At 42.2% G+C, this 22936-nt stretch overlaps 1 protein-coding gene across 4 annotated transcripts in view; it reads left to right on the forward strand.

Moving 5' to 3' along the window:
* Positions 1-22936, forward strand: part of Nr1i3 (nuclear receptor subfamily 1 group I member 3) — a 23954-nt gene continuing 1018 nt past the window's right edge. Inside the window, exons 1-8 of one of the 4 annotated variants that reach the window (XM_029570879.1) lie at positions 1-94; positions 19112-19254; positions 19738-19868; positions 21186-21355; positions 21564-21706; positions 22260-22405; positions 22501-22617; positions 22813-22921. In XM_029570879.1, coding sequence (XP_029426739.1) covers positions 19145-19254; positions 19738-19868; positions 21186-21355; positions 21564-21706; positions 22260-22405; positions 22501-22617; positions 22813-22921 — 926 coding nt within the window. In that variant the 5' untranslated portion in view covers positions 1-94; positions 19112-19144. Of the gene's footprint in view, positions 95-18486; positions 18942-19111; positions 19255-19680; positions 19869-21185; positions 21356-21563; positions 21707-22259; positions 22406-22500; positions 22618-22812; positions 22922-22936 lie in introns of those variants that run through there. The other 3 variants (XM_029570880.1, XM_029570878.1, XM_029570881.1) reach the window with 3 other exon arrangements.

Consider the following 22936-nt stretch of genomic DNA (forward strand, 5'->3'; position numbering starts at 1 on the left):
TAGGGTAAGACGAGAGCGGGAAGGAGGGGGAGTCCGTCGGAGGATGAGAAGACAGAAAATGAAGTACGGAAAGCAGTGACGGAGAGAAGAGGCAGTAAGTACTTCGCGAAGGAGGAAAGGAGAGAGAGGGAAGGAGGGACTGTGCGAAAGCACCCCCAAGAGGACCTTTGGAGGGGAGCAGAACACTTTGGAACCAGTGAATGAAAGGAATAAATTCAAGAAATGGCAGACTAGCAGGGTGGAAGTCTGAACAGAAAGCCAACTGACTGCAAGGAGGAATAAGAGAGTCAAAGAAGTAGAAATGGAGACGGGGGGGGGGGGCCCAGACTAATGTACAGTGCTTGTGGCAAAGAACTGGGAAACTGAGGCCGGCTGTGGTGGCACCTGGGAGACAGAGGCAGGTGGATCTCTGGGAGTTTGTGACCAACCCGGGGCTGCACTGTAAGACTGTTTCCAAAAAAAACAACAAAAAGAAAACTGAAGTGCCTCTTTGATTTAGAAGATCACAGCTATTAGGAACTGGAAGACATTTTAGGATTCATCATATCCTACCTCATGAATAGGAGAAAACATTGATTTACATTGCATTTTCCTTTCTTTTCTTTTCTTTTTTTTTTTTTAGATAGAGTCTCATGTATCCCAGACTGGCCTTGAACTCACTACCAAGAATGATCTCGGACTTTGGATCCTCTTGCCTCTGTTTTCTGAGTGTTAGGATTACAAGTGGATGCCATCATGCCTAGTTCATTTGGTGCTAGGGACTGAACCCAAGGCTCCATGTATGCTAGGAAAGCACTCTACATCTGAGCTATATCCCCAGCCCTGATTTTCATTAAGTCTAATAGTGTGCCCTCCATGGTACCATGGCTATTGGTGCCTTGTGCCTATGGTTAACAGTGAAACATTCAAGTCCTATCTCTTAGAGGCTCTCTTGTTTCTTCATACATGTCAGGTAGTAACCCACAATTTGATAGTCCATATCCGAGTGCCAAAACCAGCCAAGCAAGGTCTGCCAATGTGAAAAATAAAGTCAACAATCCACTCTATGTACATCATTTGCCAGTAAGATAGAATTGTACTGCCAGGCATGGTGGTGCAGGCCTTTAATCCCAGCACTTGGGAGGCAAAAATAAGCAGATCTCAGTGAATTCAAGGCCAGTTTGATCTACATAGCAAGTTCCAAGCTAGCTAGGGCTACAGAGAGACTGTGTCTCAAAAAGACTTTAAAAATTTAATTAATTAATTAATTAATTAATTAATAATAAAAAAAGCCGGGTGTAGTGGTGCAGGCCTTTAATCCCAGTACTTGGGAGGCAGAGGCAGGCTCGAATTCCAGGCCAGCTGGGGTTACAGGGAGACCCTGTCTCAAAAAGACAAAAAAAAAAAAAAAAAAAAAAAAAAAAAAAAAAAGAACTGTATTAATTTCTATGTTGTATATACTTTTTGAGCTTTAATTTTTTTTAATTTTTATTTTATGTGTATGAGTGTTTTGCATGCATGTTTGTAAATGCACCTATGTGTGCAATGGCCAAGGAGGCCAGAAAAGGGTATTGAATCCCCTAAAACTGGAGTTACAGGTGGTTGTTAGCTTCCATATGGGAACTGGGGACTGGGAACCAAACCCTAGTCCTTTGCAAGAGCAACCGATGCTCTTAACCCTTGGCTGCTGAGCCATATCTCCAGCCCCTGTTGTATGTTTACAGAAAAAATAATTAGAAATCAAAATAAACAGAACACCTAGGTAAAGGGCATGGAATTTCTGATAGCTTCAGTTAATGTGTGTCTGTTTATCTATCCAGTTTCATTTCTTCTTTAAGGAAATTCTTAATACATGACTGCAATACTTTTCAACACTGTAAACTCTCATACTTACAGCTTCAGTCAGCCAAGGTCAAATACTTTCAGCTTTCACAGATACATTCTTTTGTTGATCTCTTCCACAGTCTGTTAAAACAGTCATTAATAACTGAACTTGTCTTGCCATTCAGTGGTTTGATCTCAACAACCAGATTCAAGTAAGATCTCAAATAGTCTTTTCTCCAACCAAACTCTCAATATTTATATATTTCCTCTGTCAGGTCAGAAATAGAGAAGATGGAAAGCCCTTTTTTAAAAACCTCTTCCATGTGAGAACCCCTGATTGTCTTTCTAATGGGAATCTGGTTGGGTTGCCTGAGTTACTAAAGTTACAACTAGGCTAGCTCCTACTCACTCTATGCAGCCTACTCCTCTGGAATTTTTCTAAGGAACAGAACAATTAATTAGCATTAAAAAGATTTGTCATTAGTGAAACAGACCTCCTCAATTCTTTTTTAAAATTTATTTTATTTTTCGATTATGTGTATGTATGTGGGTATGTGAATGTGACTACAGGTGTCTGCTGAGGTCAAAGGCTTCAGATTCTCCTGGAACTGGAGTTACAGGTGTTTGTGAGCCACCTGAGTTCAAGGCCAGCCTGGTCTACATAGCGAGTTTCAGGCCAGCTGGGGCTACAGGGAGACCCTGTCTCAAACAGACCAAAAAAGAATAGTATGAACTCTTAACTACCAAGTTTTTCTCCAGCCTCTTCTCAATTCTATCTATTTATTTATTTATTTATTTATTTATGTATTTATTATTTTGAGACAGGGTCCCCTTGTAGTCCCAGCTGGCCTGGAACTCACTATGTAAACCAGGCTTGGCCTTGATCTCACAGAGTTCCGGCTGCCTCTGCCTTCCTGAGTGCTGAGATTAAAGGCTTGCACTACCATGCCTAGGTCCCTCCTCAATTCCTGAAGAGACATGAAAAGATTCTAATGAATTTTCAACATCTAAATCAGGAATCAGCAAGTTTTCCCTGTAACAATCAAACAATTTTTTAGGCTTTGTAGGCTATATGCACTCTCTATTGAACTGTTTCTTGTTATACTTGAAAACAGTCACAGACAATATGTAAACAAAGCTGGGAGTGGTGGTGCAGGCCTTTGATCCTGGCACTTGGGAGGCAGAGGCAGGCCAGCCTGGTCTACATTGCAAGTTCCAGGCCAGCTAGGTCTACAAGGGAGACTGTCTCAAAAAGACCAAAAAAGAAATGTAAACAAACAGGTATGACTGTGTTATATTAAAAATGTATTTTTGAGCACTGCAATTTGAATTTCACATAGTTTTCATGTGCTACAAAATACTCTTCTTTTTAAAGTTTAATGTAAGGTCTGGAGAGATAGCTCAGCAGTTAAGAGCACTTGCTACTTTTCCAAAGGTAAGATGAAGTTGGGTCTTAAAGGAAGGATAGAATATAGACAAATGGAGGAAGGGAGGGGAAGGAAGAAAAGATTCTCTCTCTCTCTCTCTCTCTCTCTCTCTCTTTCTCTCTTGCTTTTTCTCTCTGGCATCTGGGTAGCAACAGGAAAAATATAATGAAAGAAGACTCAGGTTTATGATTGAGATGCTACAGGAAATATGGAAAGGTCCTGAGTATCAGAGTGATTTTAACTTAGTCCTCATACAAATAGCGTTTCTTTTTATTTTAAATATTTTATTTATTTTATGTGTATTAGTGTATTGCCTACATGTATGTAAGTGCACCTATGTCATACAATGCCCACAAAGGTCAGAAGAAGGTGTCAGATCCCCTGGAACTGGAGTTATGAATGCTTGTTAGCCACGCTGTTGGTGCTGGGAATCAAACCCAGGTCCTCTGCAAGAGCAATCAGTGCTCTTAACCACTGAGCCATCTCTCCAGCCTCACGAATAGCATTTCTAGGGCTGATGAGATGGCTCAGGAGGTAAAGATGCTTGCCACATAAACCTGGACCAGAATTTGATCTCTGCCACCTATGTAAAGGTAGAAAGTGAGAACTTACTTCATAAGTTGTCCTATGACCTCCATACATGTGCCGTGGCATGAGCCATCCCCCCACCATACACACACACATACACACACACACACACACACACACACACACACACACACACACACCAATAATATAAATAAAATAATAGCATTTCTAAGTTATTCCTACAGGAGAAACAGAATTGATTTTACAAGAAAAAGACTAAGGGCAGGAAGGCTAAGATAGGAATATTGCAGTTGTACAAAGTATAAGAGCCAAGCCAGGTGTGGTGGTGCATGCCTTTAGTCCCAGCACTTGGGAGGCAGAGGCAGGCAGATCTCTGTGAGTTCAAGGCCAGCCTGGTCTACATAGTGAGTTCCAGGCCAGTTGGGGCTACACAGAGACCCTGTCTCGAAAAGAACAACAACAACAACAAAAACCAAAGTGTAAGAGCCTGGCTGAGTGCTGTGAAAGTAACAGAAAAGAAAGGGCAACATCAGAAACATAGCAGGCCAATACAGTGACACATGCCTGTGATTCTAATGCTGGAGAGGTGGAGGCAGGAGTGTCATGACTTTGAGGCCAACCTGGACTAGACAGCCTGCCTCAAAAAAAAAAAAAAAAAAACTCATATAATATAGACCTGGTAGTCTACTAGGAAAGAGAGCAGGAAATGAACAGAAAGGCATATTGTCATAAGTGCTATGATAGAAGTCTGAATGAATAGAATGAAATTTAATTTGAGGAAGCATCAGAATGACTATTAAGAATAGCAAGTTTGGGGCTGGAAAGATGGCTCAGAGGGTAAGAACATTGGCTGTTCTTGCAGAAGACCCAAGTTTGAATCCCAGCACCCATATGGCAGCTACCAACCGTCTGTAAGTCCAGTTCCAGGTGATCTGATGCCCTCTTCTGACCTCCCCAGGCACTGCACAACACAGGTGCATTTACATACATGCAGGCAATACATGCATACACATTAAAAAAGAAAGACTAGTAAGTTCTTGTTGGCAGCTAATCACTGCCAGGTTTGGGAAAGTTGATCTTTTTTTAAAAATATTTATTATTTTTACTTTATTTTTCTCCAGTTCCAGGTGATCTGATGCCCTCTTCTGACCTCCCCAGGCACTGCACAACACAGGTGCATTTACATACATGCAGGCAATACATGCATACACATTAAAAAAGAAAGACTAGTAAGTTCTTGTTGGCAGCTAATCACTGCCAGGTTTGGGAAAGTTGATCTTTTTTTAAAAATATTTATTATTTTTACTTTATTTTATGTGTATTGCCTGCATGTAGGTAAGTGCACCCATGTCGTGCAATGCCCGCAGAAGACAGAAGAGGCTGTCGGATCCCCTAGAACTGGAGTTATAGACAGTTGTTAGCTACCATGTAGGTGCTGGAATTTGAACCCAGGTCTTTTGCAAGAATAGTCAGTGTTCTTAACCACTGAGCTATCTCTCCAGCCCAGATCTTCTTCTTTTTATTTTTTTAAGTTTAGTTTTTTGGTTTTTTGTTTGTTTGTTTGTTTGTTTGTTTGTTTTTGGAGGTAGTCGGGTTGATATAGGATTTCTTTTATTTATTTTATTTTATGTGTGAGTGTATTGCCTGCATGTATGTAAGTGTACCCTTGTGCACTACCTGTGGAGATCAGAAGAGGGCATCAGATCCCCTGGATCTGGAGTTAGGATGGTAGATAGCTGCCATGTGGGTGCTGGGAATCAAACCCCGGTCCTCTACAAGAGTAGTTAGTGTTCTTAACCATTGAGCCATCTCTCCAGCCCCAGAGTTGATCTTCTTTAAGGGAGTGATGCTAAGTAGGCTGACCAGGCTCCAGTGGATGGACTCATACCAAGGGACATCTGGGGACACAAACTTGACTCTGTAGACCTTAACATATATGACAGAATACATGAAATCTGGTTGTGGAGGGGGACTATATATATAGGGGGTACATATAGGGGAGGGGGCTCTAAATGTGATTAAGATAGAGCCTGAAGAGATGGCTTAGCAGTTAAGAGCACTGGCTGCTCTTGCAGAGGACTCAGGCTCGAATCCCAGCACCCACATGACAGCTATCTACCATCCTAACTCCAGTTCCAGGGGATCTGATGGCCTCTTCTGATCTTCACAGGTATTGCACTTACATACATACAGGCAATATGCACAGGTATTGCACTTCACAAGGGTGCACTTACATACATACAGGCAATACACTAATACACATAAAATAAAAAATATTATAATAAATTAAGTATTTTAAATATGATTAAGATGTATTGTATTGAGCCAGGTGTTGGTGGCATATGCCTTTGGTCCCAGCACTTGGGAGGCAGAGCAGGCAGATCTCTGTGAGTTTGAGACCAGTCTGGTCTACATAGTGAGTTCCAGGTCAGCTGAGGCTACAGGGAGACCCTGTCTTAAAAAGAACCCCCCCCAAAAAAGATGTATGAAATGCACAAAAATTCAATAAAAATACATAGTGGAAAAAAAAGGGGGGGGCATGTGTGGTGGTACATGCCTTTAATCCCAACACTCAGGAGGCAGAGGCAGGTGGATTGCTGTGAAATCAAGGTTAGCCCGGTCCACATAGTGAGTTCAAGGCCAGCTGGGGCTACAGGGAGACCCTGTCTCAAAAAAAAAAAAAAGCAAGTATTAAAAGCAGCATGGGGAAGCCAGGCATGGTGGCACATGCCTTTAATCCCAGCACTTGGGAGGCAGAGGCAGGCAGATCTTCATGAGTTCAAGGCCAGCTGGGGCTACAGGGAGACCCTGTCTCAAAAAAGACAAAAAAAAAAAAAAAAAAAAAAAAAAAGCAGCGTGTGCTGCTCTTGCAGAGGTCCATGGTTCCATTCCCAGCACCCACATCTTGGTAACAACGATCAGTAACTAGCATTCCAGGGGGATCATCCACCCCCTTCTGGCCTCTATAGGTATTGCATTCATATGGTACACATATACATGCAGACAAAACACCCATATACATTTTTTAAAAAAGAATAGCAAGTTCTATGGAACTACAGTTACAAACTTTGGAGATATTCCCATACTAAGATGAGAACAAATAAAGCATATAAAGGCACTTTGTAAGCTCTGGTGGTAAAATATTAGGTAGTTTTACTTTTTTACTGGAGCCTTGTGAGAGATGAATTGTTAGGAAAGAACATAGAAGATGAAGGATAAAAATGTTGAGCCTGAGCCTGAGTGGAAGATAGTTGTTCTTGATCCATAGACTTATAAAACAGAAACATCACTGGAAGAGAAAGAAAACTGAGCTATTAAAATATAGCTAGACCAGGACTAGAGGCAGAGCTCAGTGGTAGAGTGCTTCTCTAGTATGTGGCTTAATCCCCAGAACCGGGGGAAACACAGATGAAGAATGTAAAAGGTATAATACCATCGAGATTAGAGAGAAAAATTTTCAAAAAGAGAATGTGATTGTCAGAAGTTCAAAAGTAGTAGGGGTGTTGATAGGAAGAAACATAGGAGAAAACCCACTGAATCCAATGGACCATGGGAGATCATTGATGAATTTTTTAAAAGATTAAAATAAGATTACAAGGCTCAGATGAAAAGAACCTGTCCTGTTCAAAGTCATGTTTGTGCCAGTTCCTGGGAGATCAAACAGAATAGAGCAGGCCTAGACTGGAAATTTGGCTCAATGGACACCTAAGTGAGGTCAGCCAAGAACAATGCAAACATAGCAGGTAGGAACATCATGTAGCAACAGTTCAGAAGTCAGAAAGGAGTCGGGAATCAGTATGATAGACTAATAGGCATCAGGCCAGAAAGCCAGGACAACAGGATAATTAGCTAAGAAAGAGGGTGGCTAAAAGGAAAATAAGAATGTGTCCAGCTGGGTGTGGTGGCACACGCCTTTAATCCCAGCACTGAGGCAGGCAGATCTCTGTGAGTTTGAAGCCAGCCTGGTCTACATATCGAGTGCTAGGCCAGCTGGGGCTATAGAGAGACCCTGTCTCAATAGATCAAACACTTATTGAAAGAATGAATGCATTCATTCAACTGAATGAAAGAATACCACAAATAATAGCACCTGACACCACACAGAAAGAGCATGAGCTTGGAATGAGACTTTAATTCATATTCAAACCAATTTTTTCAACCCATAAACATTTTTACTAGCTCTTTTTCTTTATTTCTTCTTCATCTGTCATTCTCTTTTATTTATTTATTTATTTATTCATTTATTCATTTATTTAGTTATTTATTTTGGTCTTTTTGAGACAGGGTCTCCCTGTAGCCCCAGCTGACCTGGAACTCACTGGCCTTGAACTCACAGAGATCCACCTGCCTCTGCCTCCCAAGTGCTGGGATTAAAAGCATGTGCCACCACACCCGAACCCATAAACATTTATTATATGTATCTGAAGCACTTAAGACTAAATCATCAAGCCAGGTACCATGGTTCCTTGCAAGCCTGGACTATAGAGCAAGACTCTGTCTCAAAAAACCAAACCAAACCAAAGCAAAAAGACCTCTAAGAATCAAAAAATAAAAGATTCAGCCTTCAGTCAGGCAAGATCATGCATATCTGTGATCACAGTATTTAAAAGGATGAAGCAGGAAGATTGTATTTGAGGTCAAGCTTGGCTATGTAGTAAGACATTAAGATATTGTCTCAGAAAAGAAGAAAGAAAGAGAGGGAAGGAGAGAGGGAGGGAGGGAGGGAGGGAGGGAAGAAGGAAAGAAAGAAAACCAAAAAAAGCAGTCCTTGACGCCAGCAATTCACAGGTGATTGATAATCAGAAGCAGACAATTGCTCTGCAATTAGTGTTATGACAAATTTGTGTGCAGAGATATCACTAACCTACAGGCTCCCAAATGTGATCCACCATACTCAGGGCTGAAAGGCCGGTAGAAGCAGGAGGGCCAAGGGAGGAGGGACTGAAAGTCCTGAAAGTGGGGGTATGTGAGGTGATTCCAACTGAATAGAATAACAAGGACAGATGTTCAGAGGTAAGTGAGCACAGCCTGTTCAGGGCACTCTAAATGTTTAAGCACATCTAGAGCCAAGTATGATGTATTAGGACAGGGCAGGGAAGTGGGGACAGAATAGAATAGGCCAGAGTGATAAATAGAGGCCAAATTACAAAGGACTTTGCGTAACATGCTAAAAAGAATACATTTTTTTCTGAAGGTGATGGAAAGCAAATGAAGAATTTTAAGCAGGGGAGAGACATGATCAAATTTGCATTTTAGAAATAGTAACACCATGGAGGATGGGTTAGGAGATGAGACTGAGAGCAGGGAGAATAATTTAGTAGGCTACTGCAGTGATAAGTGAAAAATGATGAGGGCCTGAATTCAGCTAAGAGGTGGTGGGCATTTAGAGGTCAGGAGACAGCAATGACAAATCATGACCTCTGATCAATTTTAGAGAGTGAGGGAGCCAAAAAAGGCCAGGTGACCTGTCTTCCAGTTTAGCATCTGGGAGAGGGAGGCAAAAGAAGAGAAGGGAAGGAAGAGGGTAAAAGGGATGAACATATATAGAATATGTAGACGTCCTTCCATGTTTTAAGCATTGTGTAAGGAATTTCACATATACTGTTTTATTAAGTCTTTATGACAAACCTGTTTAAGGTTTTCTCCCAAGTGAAAAAACAAAATTTCAGAGAGCTTAACCAATCAGGTCTCAGCCAGCACAGGTATTTTTCAGATGCTGGTTTGGGATAGCTATGGGAGAGGCTAGTTGGAAGAGGATGAAGAAACCAGTTAACTGAAAACCTACTTATCATGGATGCCAGTGATCCTTGTAGAAGATACTGGTTTCAATCTGCTCCACAAAAGAGACACTAAGGCTGAGGGAGCACTTCTATACATAGAAGAGTAGCTCAGAGAGGTCTGTCCTGTCCCCAAGGCAACAGTATCTCAAAGAAATAGAGGGTATACTAGGTGTGGTGGCATATATCTGTAATCTCAACACACAGGAGGTAGAAGAATCAGGAGTTCAAGGCCAGCTTCAGCTACATAAACCCTTTTGAGGGGACTGACAGTGAGTTCCACTTAGACATATTGAATGTGAGAATTCTATGTGACATTCAAGTGAAGTCATCTTAGAAACAATTGTATGTATTAGGCCTTGTACTCATTATTATTTCAAGTTTCAACTGCAGTTTTCTCATCTGTAAAATGATATTACCTGTCTTCAACGCCTAATACAGGCAAGGATCCTTACCTAGTACTGTGCTTCTGCTAGGTACTTGATGAAAGTAAATAAACAAAATAATTAACAATACCTAACGATATTATGCTTTTCTGTTTGTTTTCACTCTATAGCCCAGATTGGCCTCAAACTCATTCTCCTGCCTCAGTCTTCTGAGAGTTAAAATTACAAGTGTATACCATCACACCCAGCTCATTATAAAATATTCTTTTTGGATTTTTTCTGTTTTGGGTTTTCTTTTTTTTTTTGGTCCTTTTGAGACAGGGTCTCTCTGTAGCACCAGTAGGCCTGGAACTCACTATGTAGACCACGTTGGCTTGTGAACTCACAGAGCTCTGACTGCCCCTGCCTCCCGAGTGCTGGGATTAAAGCCGTGCACCACCACGCCTAGCTATATTCTTTTTATAAACATCTTTTTCCTTTTTTTTTTTTCTTTTTTTGAGATTAAGTCTCACTATGCAGCCCTAGCTGGCCTAGAACTCACTATATAGATCAGGTTGGCCTGGTCTCATAGAAATTCACAGAGAGCTGCCTGCTTCTGCCTCCCAATTGCTGAGATTAAAGGTATATGCCACCACACCTGGCATTTTTCATTTTTATTTATTATCACTGTTGTGTGTGTGTGCATGATGATGTGGGAGGTGGCACACACGCAACGTGCACTTGTGCAAGTCAGAGAACAACTGGAATCAGTTCTCCCCATTCACCTTTATATGTATCCTGGGAATCAAACTCAGGTTGCCAGGCTTCCTGGCAAATGCCTTTACCCACTGAGCCATCTCCTTGGCCCTTATCATGCGTATTCTCTACAACACAATTTAGACTTTATTTCTTCTTCAGATTTAATAGTTCAATTTATTTATTTAGTCTCTGTAATGATTAGTTGGGTTTTTTTTGTTTTTGTTGTTGTTGTTGTTTTGGTATCTTTTTAAAACAGGGTCTCCCTATAGCCCCAGCTGGCCTGGAACTCACTATGTAGACCAGGCTGGCTTTGAACTCACAGAGATCTTCCTGCCCCTGTCTCTGCCTCCCAAGTGCTGGGATTAAAGGTGTGTGCCACAACACCCAACATAGGTTTTTTTTTTTTTTTTTTCTTTTTTTGAGCAGGGTCTCCCAATAGCCCCCGCTGTTCTGGAACTCACTATGTAGACCAGGCTGGCCTTGAACTCACAGAGATCCGCTTGTCTCTGCCTCCCGAGTGCTGGGATTAAAGGCATGAGCCACCACACCCGGCAGTTTTTATTTTTTAAGATTTAAAATTTTACTTTGGGGCTGGAGAGATGGCTCAGCAGTTAAGAGCATTGGATGGTCTTGCAGAAGATCCAGGTTCAAATCCCAGCATCCACATGGTGCCTAACAACCATCTGTGACTCCAGTTCCAGGGGATCTGATGCCCTGTTCTGTCCTCCATGGGCATTGCACAACACAGGTGCACTTGCATACGTGCACACAATACACCTATACCCATAAAATAAAGGGAAAAAAATTTTAAGATTTTAAAATTGGGCTGGAGAGATGGCTCAGCAGTTAAGAACACTGGTTGTTCTTGCAGAAGGCCCAGTTTCGTATCCCAGCACCCACATGGAAGCTAACAACTGTCCGTAACTACAGTTCCAGGGGATCTGATGGCCTCTTCTGTCCTCTGTGGGCATTTCATGACACCAGTGCACTTGCCTACATGCAGGCAATATACTTATACACATAAAATAAAAAAATAATAAATAAAATATAAAATTTTTTAAAAGATTTTAAAATTTACTTTTATTTTATACATATGTGTGAGGGCCTGCACATATGTTTGTGCACCAAGTGCATGCCTGGTGCCCTTGGAATCCAGAAGAGGGTGTCAGATCCCCTGAAACTGGAGTCATGGACAGTTGTGAGCAGCCCTTTAGGTGCTGGGAACTGAATCTGGATTCTCTGGAAAAGCAGCAATTGCTCTTAACTGCTGATTCCCTTATTTTATAATTATTTGTGTGTGTGTGTGTGTGTGTGTGTGTGTGTGTGTGCCCAAAGAGGCCAGGAGGAGGCATAGGATCCCCCAGAGCTGGAAACTGAATTTGGGTCCACTGGAAGAACAGGAAGTGCTCTTAACCACTGAGCATCTTTCCAGCCCCTATCTTATTTTTTTATTTTTGATGGTTAGTTTTATATCAACTTGCCATAGCCTAGCAATACCTGTGAGGAGTCTCAGTGGAGGAATTCTCTCTATCAGGTTGGCCTGTAGGCATGTCTGTGAGAGGTTTTCTTGACTGTTAATTGACCCAGCCCATTGTGGGAGGCACCATGTCTTGGGCTGGGCTCTGAACTGTGTAAGAGGAAAGCTAGCTGAGTTAAACAGCAAGCAAGCAGACAGTGTGCGTGCATTCTTTTCTGTCTGCTCTTGACAGCGGATATGATCTGACCAGCTGCTCAAGTTCCTGCCTTCATGTCCCCAAAATGACAGACTGTAACCTGGAATTGCAAGCCAAATAAAGCCTTTCTTCCCTTACGTTGCTTTTTGTCAGAGTATTTTATCACAGTAACAGAAATGAAGCTAACAGTCTCCATGATTAATCCCCTTGTGTTAGATTTTTGGAGAATAAAAGGAAAGATAGCAGAGTAGGAGACAAGAAAACACAGACAGACCTGCAACAGGAAAGGAATATATCTTCCTTTATTCAAAGAAGATACAGTGAGAGGTAGAGGCTGCCGCGGGACCAAGCATCTACAACTAGACAAAGAAACCAGGGGTTTTTATAAGAAAGTTGTGAGACACAGCTGTACTTTGTGGGGAGTTGAATTAGTGCCAGGTTTGGTGTCCTTGAGGATCTCTTTTCTCAGACAGGTGGGTGAGTTATCTATAGCACTAAAGGAGACAGGTGGGCTCCACAAACAGTCTCTCTCAGTCCCAGGAGTGACCAGGTGATAAAGCTTGAGCAAGGCCAGGCTGCCAATTTAGGGCCAGTTAGACACTTTAAGAGATTTATATCTTCCCTAATGAGGCTTGTGGCTCTTCCGCAACTCACGTATTCTATCGTCTTGTAATAGAGGTTCTCACTTTGTCCCTCTTCATGATGCCTAACCACAGAATAGGCACTTGATAATTTGTTGCTAGAATACTACTTTGTCAACTATGGAAATAGAGCAGAGCCCAAGGAGAGGACCTTTGTCCTTCTCCGGTAACCTGTTTCCCACTTGGTGCCACCCTTGTCACACATTCGCCCTTGCCAGACACCCCAGTCCTCTTTAACTTCTCTTCCTCTTTTTCAACCAAATCACTGCCAATGTATTTCTCAAAATTCCTTCCTTGTAAACATTCTACCACTATCCTTGATCAAGGTTAATCTCTCACCTCCATTATGGCAATAGCTCGCTAAATAGCCCCTTTGTTTCCAGTCTTCCCTCCTCTCATTCATCTTCCAACCAATCACCAAAGTAAACTAGAATACAGATCTGGCCATATCATTTGCCAGCTCACACTTAAATTTTTTTACATTTATTTATTAATATGTATATGTGTGCACAAGTGCCACAGCACATGTATAGAGGTCAGAGGACAACTTGCAGGAATTGATTCTCTCTTTCCACCATATGAGACTCGGGGATAAAATTCAAGTTGTGAGGTTTGGCAGCAAACACCTTTAATGCTGAGTCATCTCACTGGTCCCTAGCTTCCTCTTTAAAAGCTCCCTGATGAGCCAGATGTGGTAGTTCACTCCTATAACCCCAGCACTGATGCTGGAGCCGGAAGACTGCAAAAGTTCCAGCCTGTGCTAGACCTGAGAGCCCTATCTCAAAAAACAAAACATAGCCAGGCATGGCAGGGGCATACTTTTAATCCCAGCACTCAGAAGGCAAAGGCAGGTGGATCTCTGTGAGTCTGAGGACAACCTAGTTTACATAGTGAGTTCTAGGCCAGCCAGGGCTACATGGAGAGACCCTAGAGATGATGATAGATAGATGGATAGATGATAGATAGATGATAGATAGATAGATAGATAGATAGATAGATAGATAGATAGATAGATAAAATTAATAAAACTCCCTGTTGAATTCAAGCTGTTTAGTGTGATACAGGAGTATCCTGATCTGGCTTTACCAAATCTCAGTCTCACATCCCATCTCTCTTGTCTCTTCTCACTCACAGCTAGAAGTGCTTGCTGCAACAAGAGCCCTATTCCTGCCTCTATCACATCTACCTTCTCGTTTCTGGCTTCTTGAACTTCTTATTTGCACTTTCTGCCTGGATTGGTTAGTTTCTCCTAGCTAATTCTTGTCTGGAGAGCTTCAGTTTTCAACTTGACACACCTGGGAAGAGGGAGCCTCAGTTGGGGAATTTCCTATAACAGACTGGCCTAGGGGGATGTTTGTGAGACATCTTCTTGATTGTTGAGTAACAAGAGAGTGCCCAACCCAATGTTGGTGGTGTCACCCCTGAGTGAGTGGTCCTGGGTTATATAAGAAAGCAGACTGAGGCCCAGCATGGTAGCACACACCTTTAATTCCAGCACTCAGGAGGAGGAGGCAGGTGGATCTCTGTGAGTTCAAGGCCAGCCTGGTCTACATAGTGAGTTCCAGGACAGCTGGGTCTACCGGGAGACCCTGTCTCAAAAGACAAAAAGAAAAGAAAGAAAAGAACACACCAGGGGAACAAGCCAGTAAGCATCATTCCTCCATGGTCTGTGCTTCAGTTCCTGCCTCCAAGTTCTTGCATTGGCCTCCCTTGATGAAGGCCTATAAGCCAAATAAATCGTTTCCTCCCCAGGTTGTCTTTAGTCATAGTGTTTTATCACAGCAACAGAAAAGAACAAATACACTACTCTTCCAAGAAGCCTTGATGTGATATACTAAAGAAATGGAATTTTCCTCAAGGTGATGAAAAGCAATGTTCCCTTTGTCACATAGTCTTTTGGTCACATAGTCCTCTGAACGTAATATCATCATTGATCTGAATATATTTCCTTAAGTCTGTTTAAAGTTCTGTCTAAGGTTTAAACTAGGGTTTAAACTTCATGACAACAGAACATTATCTTTTTATCCCAAATATATATAAAACATGGTAGGTTCTCAGTATTTGTTAATGGAATCAAATACTATTTCTCACAGTTACACTTGTGCAAAGTCAATAACAGATGTATATGTGTATATTTATAAATATATAAACTTCTTTAGTCAAAAGTTCAGATTGATGTTTCCTTAAAGATGAGTTAAAGCTGGTTATAGTGGCTAACACTAGTAGGATATGCTGAAAAGAAGAGTTGAGTTAAAGTCCCCAATTGTAGGACAGAGTCATAAATACAGAGAGAGAAAGTGAATTTTTAAAAGCCTTGTTTTCTCTCTCTCTCTCTCTCTCTCTCTCTCTCTCTCTCTCTCTCTCTCTCTCTCCTATGTGTGTATACATCTGTCTCTTTTTCTGTTTGAATTTGACTCTACCCTGCACTTAGGGGTCTTAACTCATCTTTAAAGAAACATTCATGGGTTGGAGAGATGGTCCTCTTGTAGAGGACCTGGGTTTGATTCCCAGCACCCACATGGCAGCTAACAACCATCTATAACTCCAGTTCCAGGGGAATCTGATGCCTTCTTCTGACCTCCTTGGGCATGGCATGACACGGGTGCACTTACACATACATATGCAGGCAATACACTCATACACATAAAATAAAACGATAAATATTTAAAGTTTATTTGAACTCTTAACTGAAGAGAACCCTTGATAGAAAAAAAAGAAGCAAAAAAAAAGACAAAAATGAACTTTAAAATGAAGAAAAATGAATATTTATTTCCAGGGGGAAAGATTACATATTACAGAATCTGCAAATATCCAGAGAAATCTGCAGCAAAAGAAATTCAACTTGGAAAACTGTCTTTGAACTTTATTCCAGTTTATGTGAGATCAGATTTATCTAACAGATTTGTTGAGCATTATTTCCCATTCTCAAACATCAAAATACCTTTTGAAACTATGTGTGTGTGTGTGTGTGTGTGTGTGTGTGTGTGTGTTCATAGGTGTTGGGACAGAACACACACATGTAAGATATTCTCCAATGATAATGGAGTATGAGGCAACCTATGAGGCCTCCTACTTCTATTAATGAGAAGCCCATCTTTTATTTTGTTTTGAAACAGTGTCTCATTGTGTAGTCCAGGTTGGCTTGAACTTATGACATCTCCTGTTTCAACCTCCCAAGTACAGGGAATAAGTAGTTATCACCACACCAGTCCTAGGAATCCTTCATCTTGATTCCATATATGCTTGGTACATATTTTTGCTTTGTTTTGTGTCAGGGTCTCAAGTAGCCAGGACTAGATTTGAACTCCCTATGTAGCTGAAGATGACCTTGAACTCCTGATCACCCAGCCTCTACCTCCAAGTACTGAAATTACAGGCATGTACCACATTGGTTTTTATTTTGTTTTGTTTTTTTCTTTTTTGGTCTTTTTGAAACTGCTCACCTGAATTTGCTATGGAAACAAGACTGGACTTGAATTCACAGAGATCCACCTGCCTCTGCTTCCTGCTTCCAAGTGTGTGAGTGTGTGTGTGTGTGTGTGTAGACAAGATCTTGCTATGTAACCCAGGCTATCCTGGAACTCATAATCCTTCTACCTCAGGCCTCTACAGTACTGGAATTATAGGCATGGACCATTATGTCTGGTTCTACATACATAATTTTGAAAGCCTCATGAAAATTGAAAACACTATCCCCCTGATTTAAAAAAAAAATTTATTTCAACAAGGCAACGGCAGAGTATTGAAGCAAGCATGGGGTTTTTGTTGTTGTTGTTTTTTAGGGGTTTTTTGAATTTATTATTTGGGGGTGGGGAGTTCCACACATGGTGTGGCAGTTAGAGGACAACTTGCAGGGGCTGGTTCTCTCCTTCCACCATGTAGATTCTAAGGATCAAACTCAGATCATCAAGCTTGGCAGCCAGTGCCTTTACCTACTGAGGGCCATCTCACCAGACCTACCTTGTTTCTTGAGATAGACTTTCTCACTGGACTGGAGTTTTCCAAGTACAGGAGCTATCTACCTTGTCTTTTGAGACAGTCTTTCACTGGCCTGGCGTTTACCAAGTAGGCTAGGTTGGCTGGCTGTCAAGCCCCAGAGATCTACCTGTCTTTGCCTCCCTAGCACTGAGATTGGGAAGTTTATGCTATCATCATGCCTGTTTTGTTGTTGCTTGTGTTAAATGATGTGGCTTCTAAGGACTGAATTCAGGTCCTCATACTTACACAGTCAGCACTTTACTGATTGAACCATAGAGTTCACTTTTTTTTTTTTTTTTTTTTTTTTTTTTTTTTTTTACTGTAGCCCCAGCTGGCCTGGAATTCACTATGTAGACCAGGCTGGCCTTGAAGAGTTCACTTTTATTCATTTCTCACCATCCCTAGTTAAGGAAGTGGGATTCATTCTAGCTCCATGTATACATTTTTTAAAATTTGTTTTTACTTTATGTTTCTGAGTGTTTCCCCTGCATGCATGTAAGCACACCTGTGTCATGCAAAGCCCGTAGAGGCCAGAAGAGGCATCAGGTCTCCTGGAACTGGAGTTGTCGGTGGTTGTTAGCCACCATGTGGGTGCTGGGAACCTAAGCATCAGAGGGACTGAGCCATCTTTCCAGTCCCTATGTATCAATTCTATTTTTTTTTCAGTTTTTTAAAAAATTTATTTTATGTCACATAGCAGGTTCCAGGCCAGCTGGAGTTACAGGGAGACCCTGTCTCAAAAAGACAAGAAAAGAAAAAGAAAGAAAAAAATTATTTTATGTGCATGCCTGAGTATATAAAAGTATAGCACATGCATGCTGGTGGTTGTTAGCCACCATGTGAGTTCTGGGAACTGAACCTAGTTCTTCTAGAAGAACAGCAAGTGCTCTTAACTGCTGAGCCATTTCTCCAGCCCCAATCTTTTTTTTTTTAATGTATATTTTTACTGAATTTTTGTGGATTTCATACATTTTAATCATATTTAGACCTCCCTATATGTACCCCACCCCACAGGTGGCCCACAGGATTTCATGCATTCTGTCTTACATGTTAAGGCCTAATGAATCAAGTTTGTGTCCCCAGATAACTCTCAGTGTGAGTTCATTCACTGGAGCCTATCTAGCGTCACTCCTTTAAAGAAGACCAACTCTCCTTCACCCAGCAGTGATCAGATGCCAGTAGTTTCTTGGCTAAGATTGGAGACTCCTGCGCATTTCCCCAGTTGTATACTGTTTTTTATCTGATTGAGTTATAAATTCTTAATTAAACTCCTAAAGCCTTTTAAAGAATTTCCTTTTGGAGCCAGGTATGATGGTGCACACCTTTAGCCCCAGCAATCAGGAGGCAGAGGCAGGCATAGATCTCTGTGAGATCAAAGCCAGCCTGGTCTACATAGCAAGTTCCAGGTCAACTGAGGTCACAGGGAGACACTGTCTCAGAAAAAAAAAAAAAGAAAAAAAGAAAAAAGAATTCCCTCAATTGTTATACCTTTTCTTTTACTATTGCTATGATGCATGTGAAAAAATTTGCTGTTGCTCCCTGTTTATTGCTCTTCAGTTTATCCGGAATCCATGTAAAGAGAAAGATGCAGATCTACCCTAAGGTCCAGCAATAGGGAAAACCTCCAAGAGCCTAATAAGTAGCAGCTTCTAATAAGTCAATGAGGTCCCCACCTACCATAGTCCCTCCCCATGTGCCACTAACCAGTACCTTGGCATGCTAGGAAAACCTCCCCTAAGGTCTTTGCCCTGGGTCCAGAGTCTGTACCCTACCTACATATGGCACCGAGAGTACCTGAAGGCCACATGGCACAGACATCTCTTGTGTTCCAGTACTGAGGACTACAATCTCCTAACTCTTGGCAGTTCCTGAGATCACAAGAAAAGCAGGGTCAGTGTGAAGGCTTGGAGAGAGGCATCCCACACCATATTTTGTGCCCTGCTTATGACATTCTGCCTAAGAGAAACAGGTATGTAATCTGTTGAGGACCAGAGTCTGAGAACAACTTTCTGGCTTTTGGTGTAGCCAATGCAGGAGATCAGGAGCAAGGTAGGCTTAGGTAGAGGCTCTACAGAAAAGAAAAAAGAGGGTCAAGTGTGGCCCAGAGCTGACTTTTAACTCCTCCCACATTACATTCAGGAGTCTGTAGCAGTTAGCCTAAGATTTGAAGCCATGGCCAGTGTCAAGGAAGATGAGTCAAGAAACTGTGCGGTATGTGGGGATCGAGCCACAGGCTATCATTTCCATGCTCTGACTTGTGAGGGCTGCAAGGGTTTCTTCAGGTAAGTACTTTCTCCCCAATTGGAACAACGCCCATATTCCTATCAGTCAGCCTTTAAACACTGGCATATGTCCAAGCTTATACAGCTACAATAATCTTGTAGCTGAATTGAACTACCCTGTGTCTAGCATCCTCCATCTTTCTGACCACAACACTATAAAACTGGTGACATAATAACAAAGAGGGCTAACCATTTTCCCATGGACACAGCCCATCAGTCATGAATATTTATTTTATACAAACTACCTGCAAAATACCAATACTGTAGCACTATACAACTACAGTTCCTGAGTGATCTTATGTCCCCATGAAAATGTTTAAGATATGTTATGCCCAATCAACCTCTGAGGACTTTGTGCACAGCTCCGATTAGCCCGTCATCAGATTTGCAAGTCTTTCAGACCATATCCTTTCAACCTCCTCACAGGTCCACCTGCCTTTTTCACTGAAATGCCAAGCCCTGCATTGTCTCTGACTTTCACAGACGAACAATGAGCAAAAGCATTGGTCCCATCTGTCCATTTGCTGGAAGCTGTGTGGTCAGCAAGGCCCAGAGACGCCACTGCCCAGCCTGTAGATTGCAGAAGTGTCTAAATGCTGGCATGAGAAAAGACAGTGAGTTGACCCCGACCATCCCAGGAATCTGCTGACCACCCTTCTCTGCTTTTCTTTATTCCCAAGAGCACAAGTTCCACATAGCAGAGTAAGCCTTTTGAAACTGATCGGATTATGCCTTTGTTTCCAAAACTTCTTACTGCTCCCCATCTCTCTTAAAGTATATATTATCTCATGGTTTAACTGCTGTACACCCCCTTTCAGAATTTATCTCATGGGACTGGAGAGATGGCTCAGTAGTTAAGAGCACTGGCTGCTCTTGTCAAGGACCACTTAGTCCATAACTCCAGTTCCAGGGGGATCTGACACTGTCTTCTGACCTCCTCAGGCATTGCAGGACACAAGTGCACTTAACATACATGCAGGCAATACACTCATACATATAATAAAAAAAAAAACTTTAAAAGAAAAAAAGAGTTTATCTCCTAACTCCCTTTAATCTATTTTGGCCACTTTGGCCTCAGTGCCATCTTTGAACATACCAAGCACATTCTTCCCCAGGACTTTCCCATTTGCCATTCCCTCTGCCTGAAATGCCCTTCCCTAGGCGTTTAGTTTGCTTTTATTCTCTTCTCTCAAGTATAGTGCCGGTCAGCTAGTAGGTACTCCACAGTTACTAATTGCTTTCTCTGTGCCAAGTAACCATGCTATGCTTCCAACAAATAATGTAACTGGTCTCACACTTGCCCAAGTTCAGTCATCTAAAAACTTGTGATGTCTTCAAAATCAAGCCTGTCTGACTCCCAAACTCTTGCTTTTCCATATCACACTATACTACTTTTCAGTATAGAACAGTGGGAAGGACACTATAGAAGCCCAAAGATCTTGATTTGAGTTCAATCTGTATCATTCATGATTGTGGAAGTGTTACTGGAGTCTACATTTCTGAAAAAAATGAATAGTGACTGCCCTGTCTACTTGAAGGTTATTACAGTCAATGAAATTTAGCCTTGGAACCTTTGATATCACAATGTTATACAAATATAAGATGATGCTGTTAATATTTTTCAATGTTCCCAAGAAGTCAAACATTTTACACCCTTCCCACTTTACTCTCTACCCTTCCCTTCTTTCCCATGGCACACCATTTTCTGCAATAGTACATCACAGATTAAATATGAGGTTGGTGACTATGTGCAGGAATCCCCAGTTACCTAGAGATACTAGTTCAGTCAAGTTCAAGGAAGTTTCAGAAACTTTCCTTTCTTCTTCAGTCCTTTTTTATACAGTGCAGCTGAGGAGCCCTAGCTCAGGGACTGGCAGGAAGGTTCACTCTGCTAGACTCAACAGCTCTATTATCTCTCCTGCCTGACACAGTGATAATGTCAGCAGAAGCCCTGGCATTGCGGCGAGCAAGACAGGCACAGCGACGGGCACAGCAAGCATCCATGCAATTGAGTCAGGAGCAGAAAGACCTGGTCCAGAATCTCCTGGAAGCCCACACTCGCCACATGGGCACCATGTTTGATCAATTTGTGCACTTCAAGGTGAGTACTCACAGAATTTAGGCTGGGAAATGACCAAAAGGGTGCCTAAGGAGGTGTCCTGAAGGGAAGGTCATGTGCCATGCAGGACAGGTCTACAGAACCCCAGCATGGGCAGGCTCCTCAACAAAGAAGCCTTCTAAGATAAGGCCAGTGACGCCTATAGGACAGCCAAGGTCAGGTCCTCTCACTAATGCTCTGGACTCTGCAGCCCCCAGCTTACCTGTTTTTAATACATCATGGGCCTTTGACTCCTCTGTTCCCTGTGCTGCCTCTGCTCGAACACTTTGCAGACATCAACACGTTCATGATACAGCAAATTGTCAAGTTCACCAAGGATCTGCCCCTTTTCCGGTGAGTAGCACCTCCTCATCTTTCAAGAAATAAATGCTTCATAAAGTATTAATACTCCATCACCACAATCACCATTCACTGATTAAATTAACACATCTCTTAGCCTTTGAGTACCAGGTCTCAAATTCTCAGCATCAAGACTATCAATCAGATGTGGACATGTTTTTTTTTTTTTTTTTTTTTTTTTTTTTTTTTTTTGGTCTTTTTGAGACAGGGTTTCCCTGTAGCCGCAGCTGGCCTGGATTCACCATGGAGACCAGGCTGGTCTTGAACTCAGAGATCCGCCTGCCTCTGCCTCCCAAGTGCTGGGACTAAAGGCAAGATCTGGACATGGTGATACATTCTTTTAATCCCAGAACTGAGGAGACAGAGGCAAGAGGATCCATGTGAGAGTGAGTCCAGCCTGGTCTACATAGAAAGTTCCAGGCCAGTTGGGGCTACAGGGAGACCCTATCTCAAACAAAAACAAAAGTGTCAATTAGGCTGGGAGCTCCTTTCCCTTTTTGAAGTTCAGGCTTAAGACTAAAGCACCCTTGTTTCCTGCTCCTCACAGGTCCCTACCCATGGAGGACCAAATTTCCCTTCTCAAAGGAGCAGCTCTGGAAATATTGCACATCATACTCAATACCACTTTCTGTCTCCAAACACAACACTTCTTCTGTGGGCCTCTTTGCTACACAATGGAAGATGGAGTCCATGGTGAGATGGTACTAGCACAGTACAGGGTATGTATCCTAGTGGTATGAGAACTGCAGAGATGACCTGGGGGCTTCTAAACCTAATATCTCCCACAGTAGGATTTCAGAATGAGTTTCTGGAGTCGATCATTCACTTCCATGAGACACTGAAACGACTACAGCTCCAGGAGTCCGAGTATGTGCTCATGGCTGCCATGGCCCTCTTCTCTCCTGGTGAGAATCGTCCAAAGTCCAGAAACTCTGCCCCACCTCCACCTCTACCAGAACTCTCAACCCCTTGAATCCATCCACTCCTGGTCATCTCAAGCCTGCACAGTGGGTCTATACCACCCTCAGACCCTGTGCAATGTGAGACTCCCTGCTCCCATCCCCTGCCACCTTGTCCTTTCCCAACTTCTACTCTCACAGACAGGCCTGGAGTTACCCAGAGAGAAGAGATTGATCAGCTACAAGAGGAGATGGCACTGATTTTGAACAACTACATCAAGGAACAGCAGCAGCCAAGGCCCCAAAGTCGGTAGGTGGAAGGTGG

The sequence above is a fragment of the Nannospalax galili genome, unplaced genomic scaffold (genome assembly GCF_000622305.1).
Source record: "Nannospalax galili isolate Female #2095 unplaced genomic scaffold, S.galili_v1.0 scaffold484, whole genome shotgun sequence".
In the NCBI taxonomy this organism is placed as follows: Eukaryota; Metazoa; Chordata; class Mammalia; order Rodentia; family Spalacidae; genus Nannospalax; species Nannospalax galili.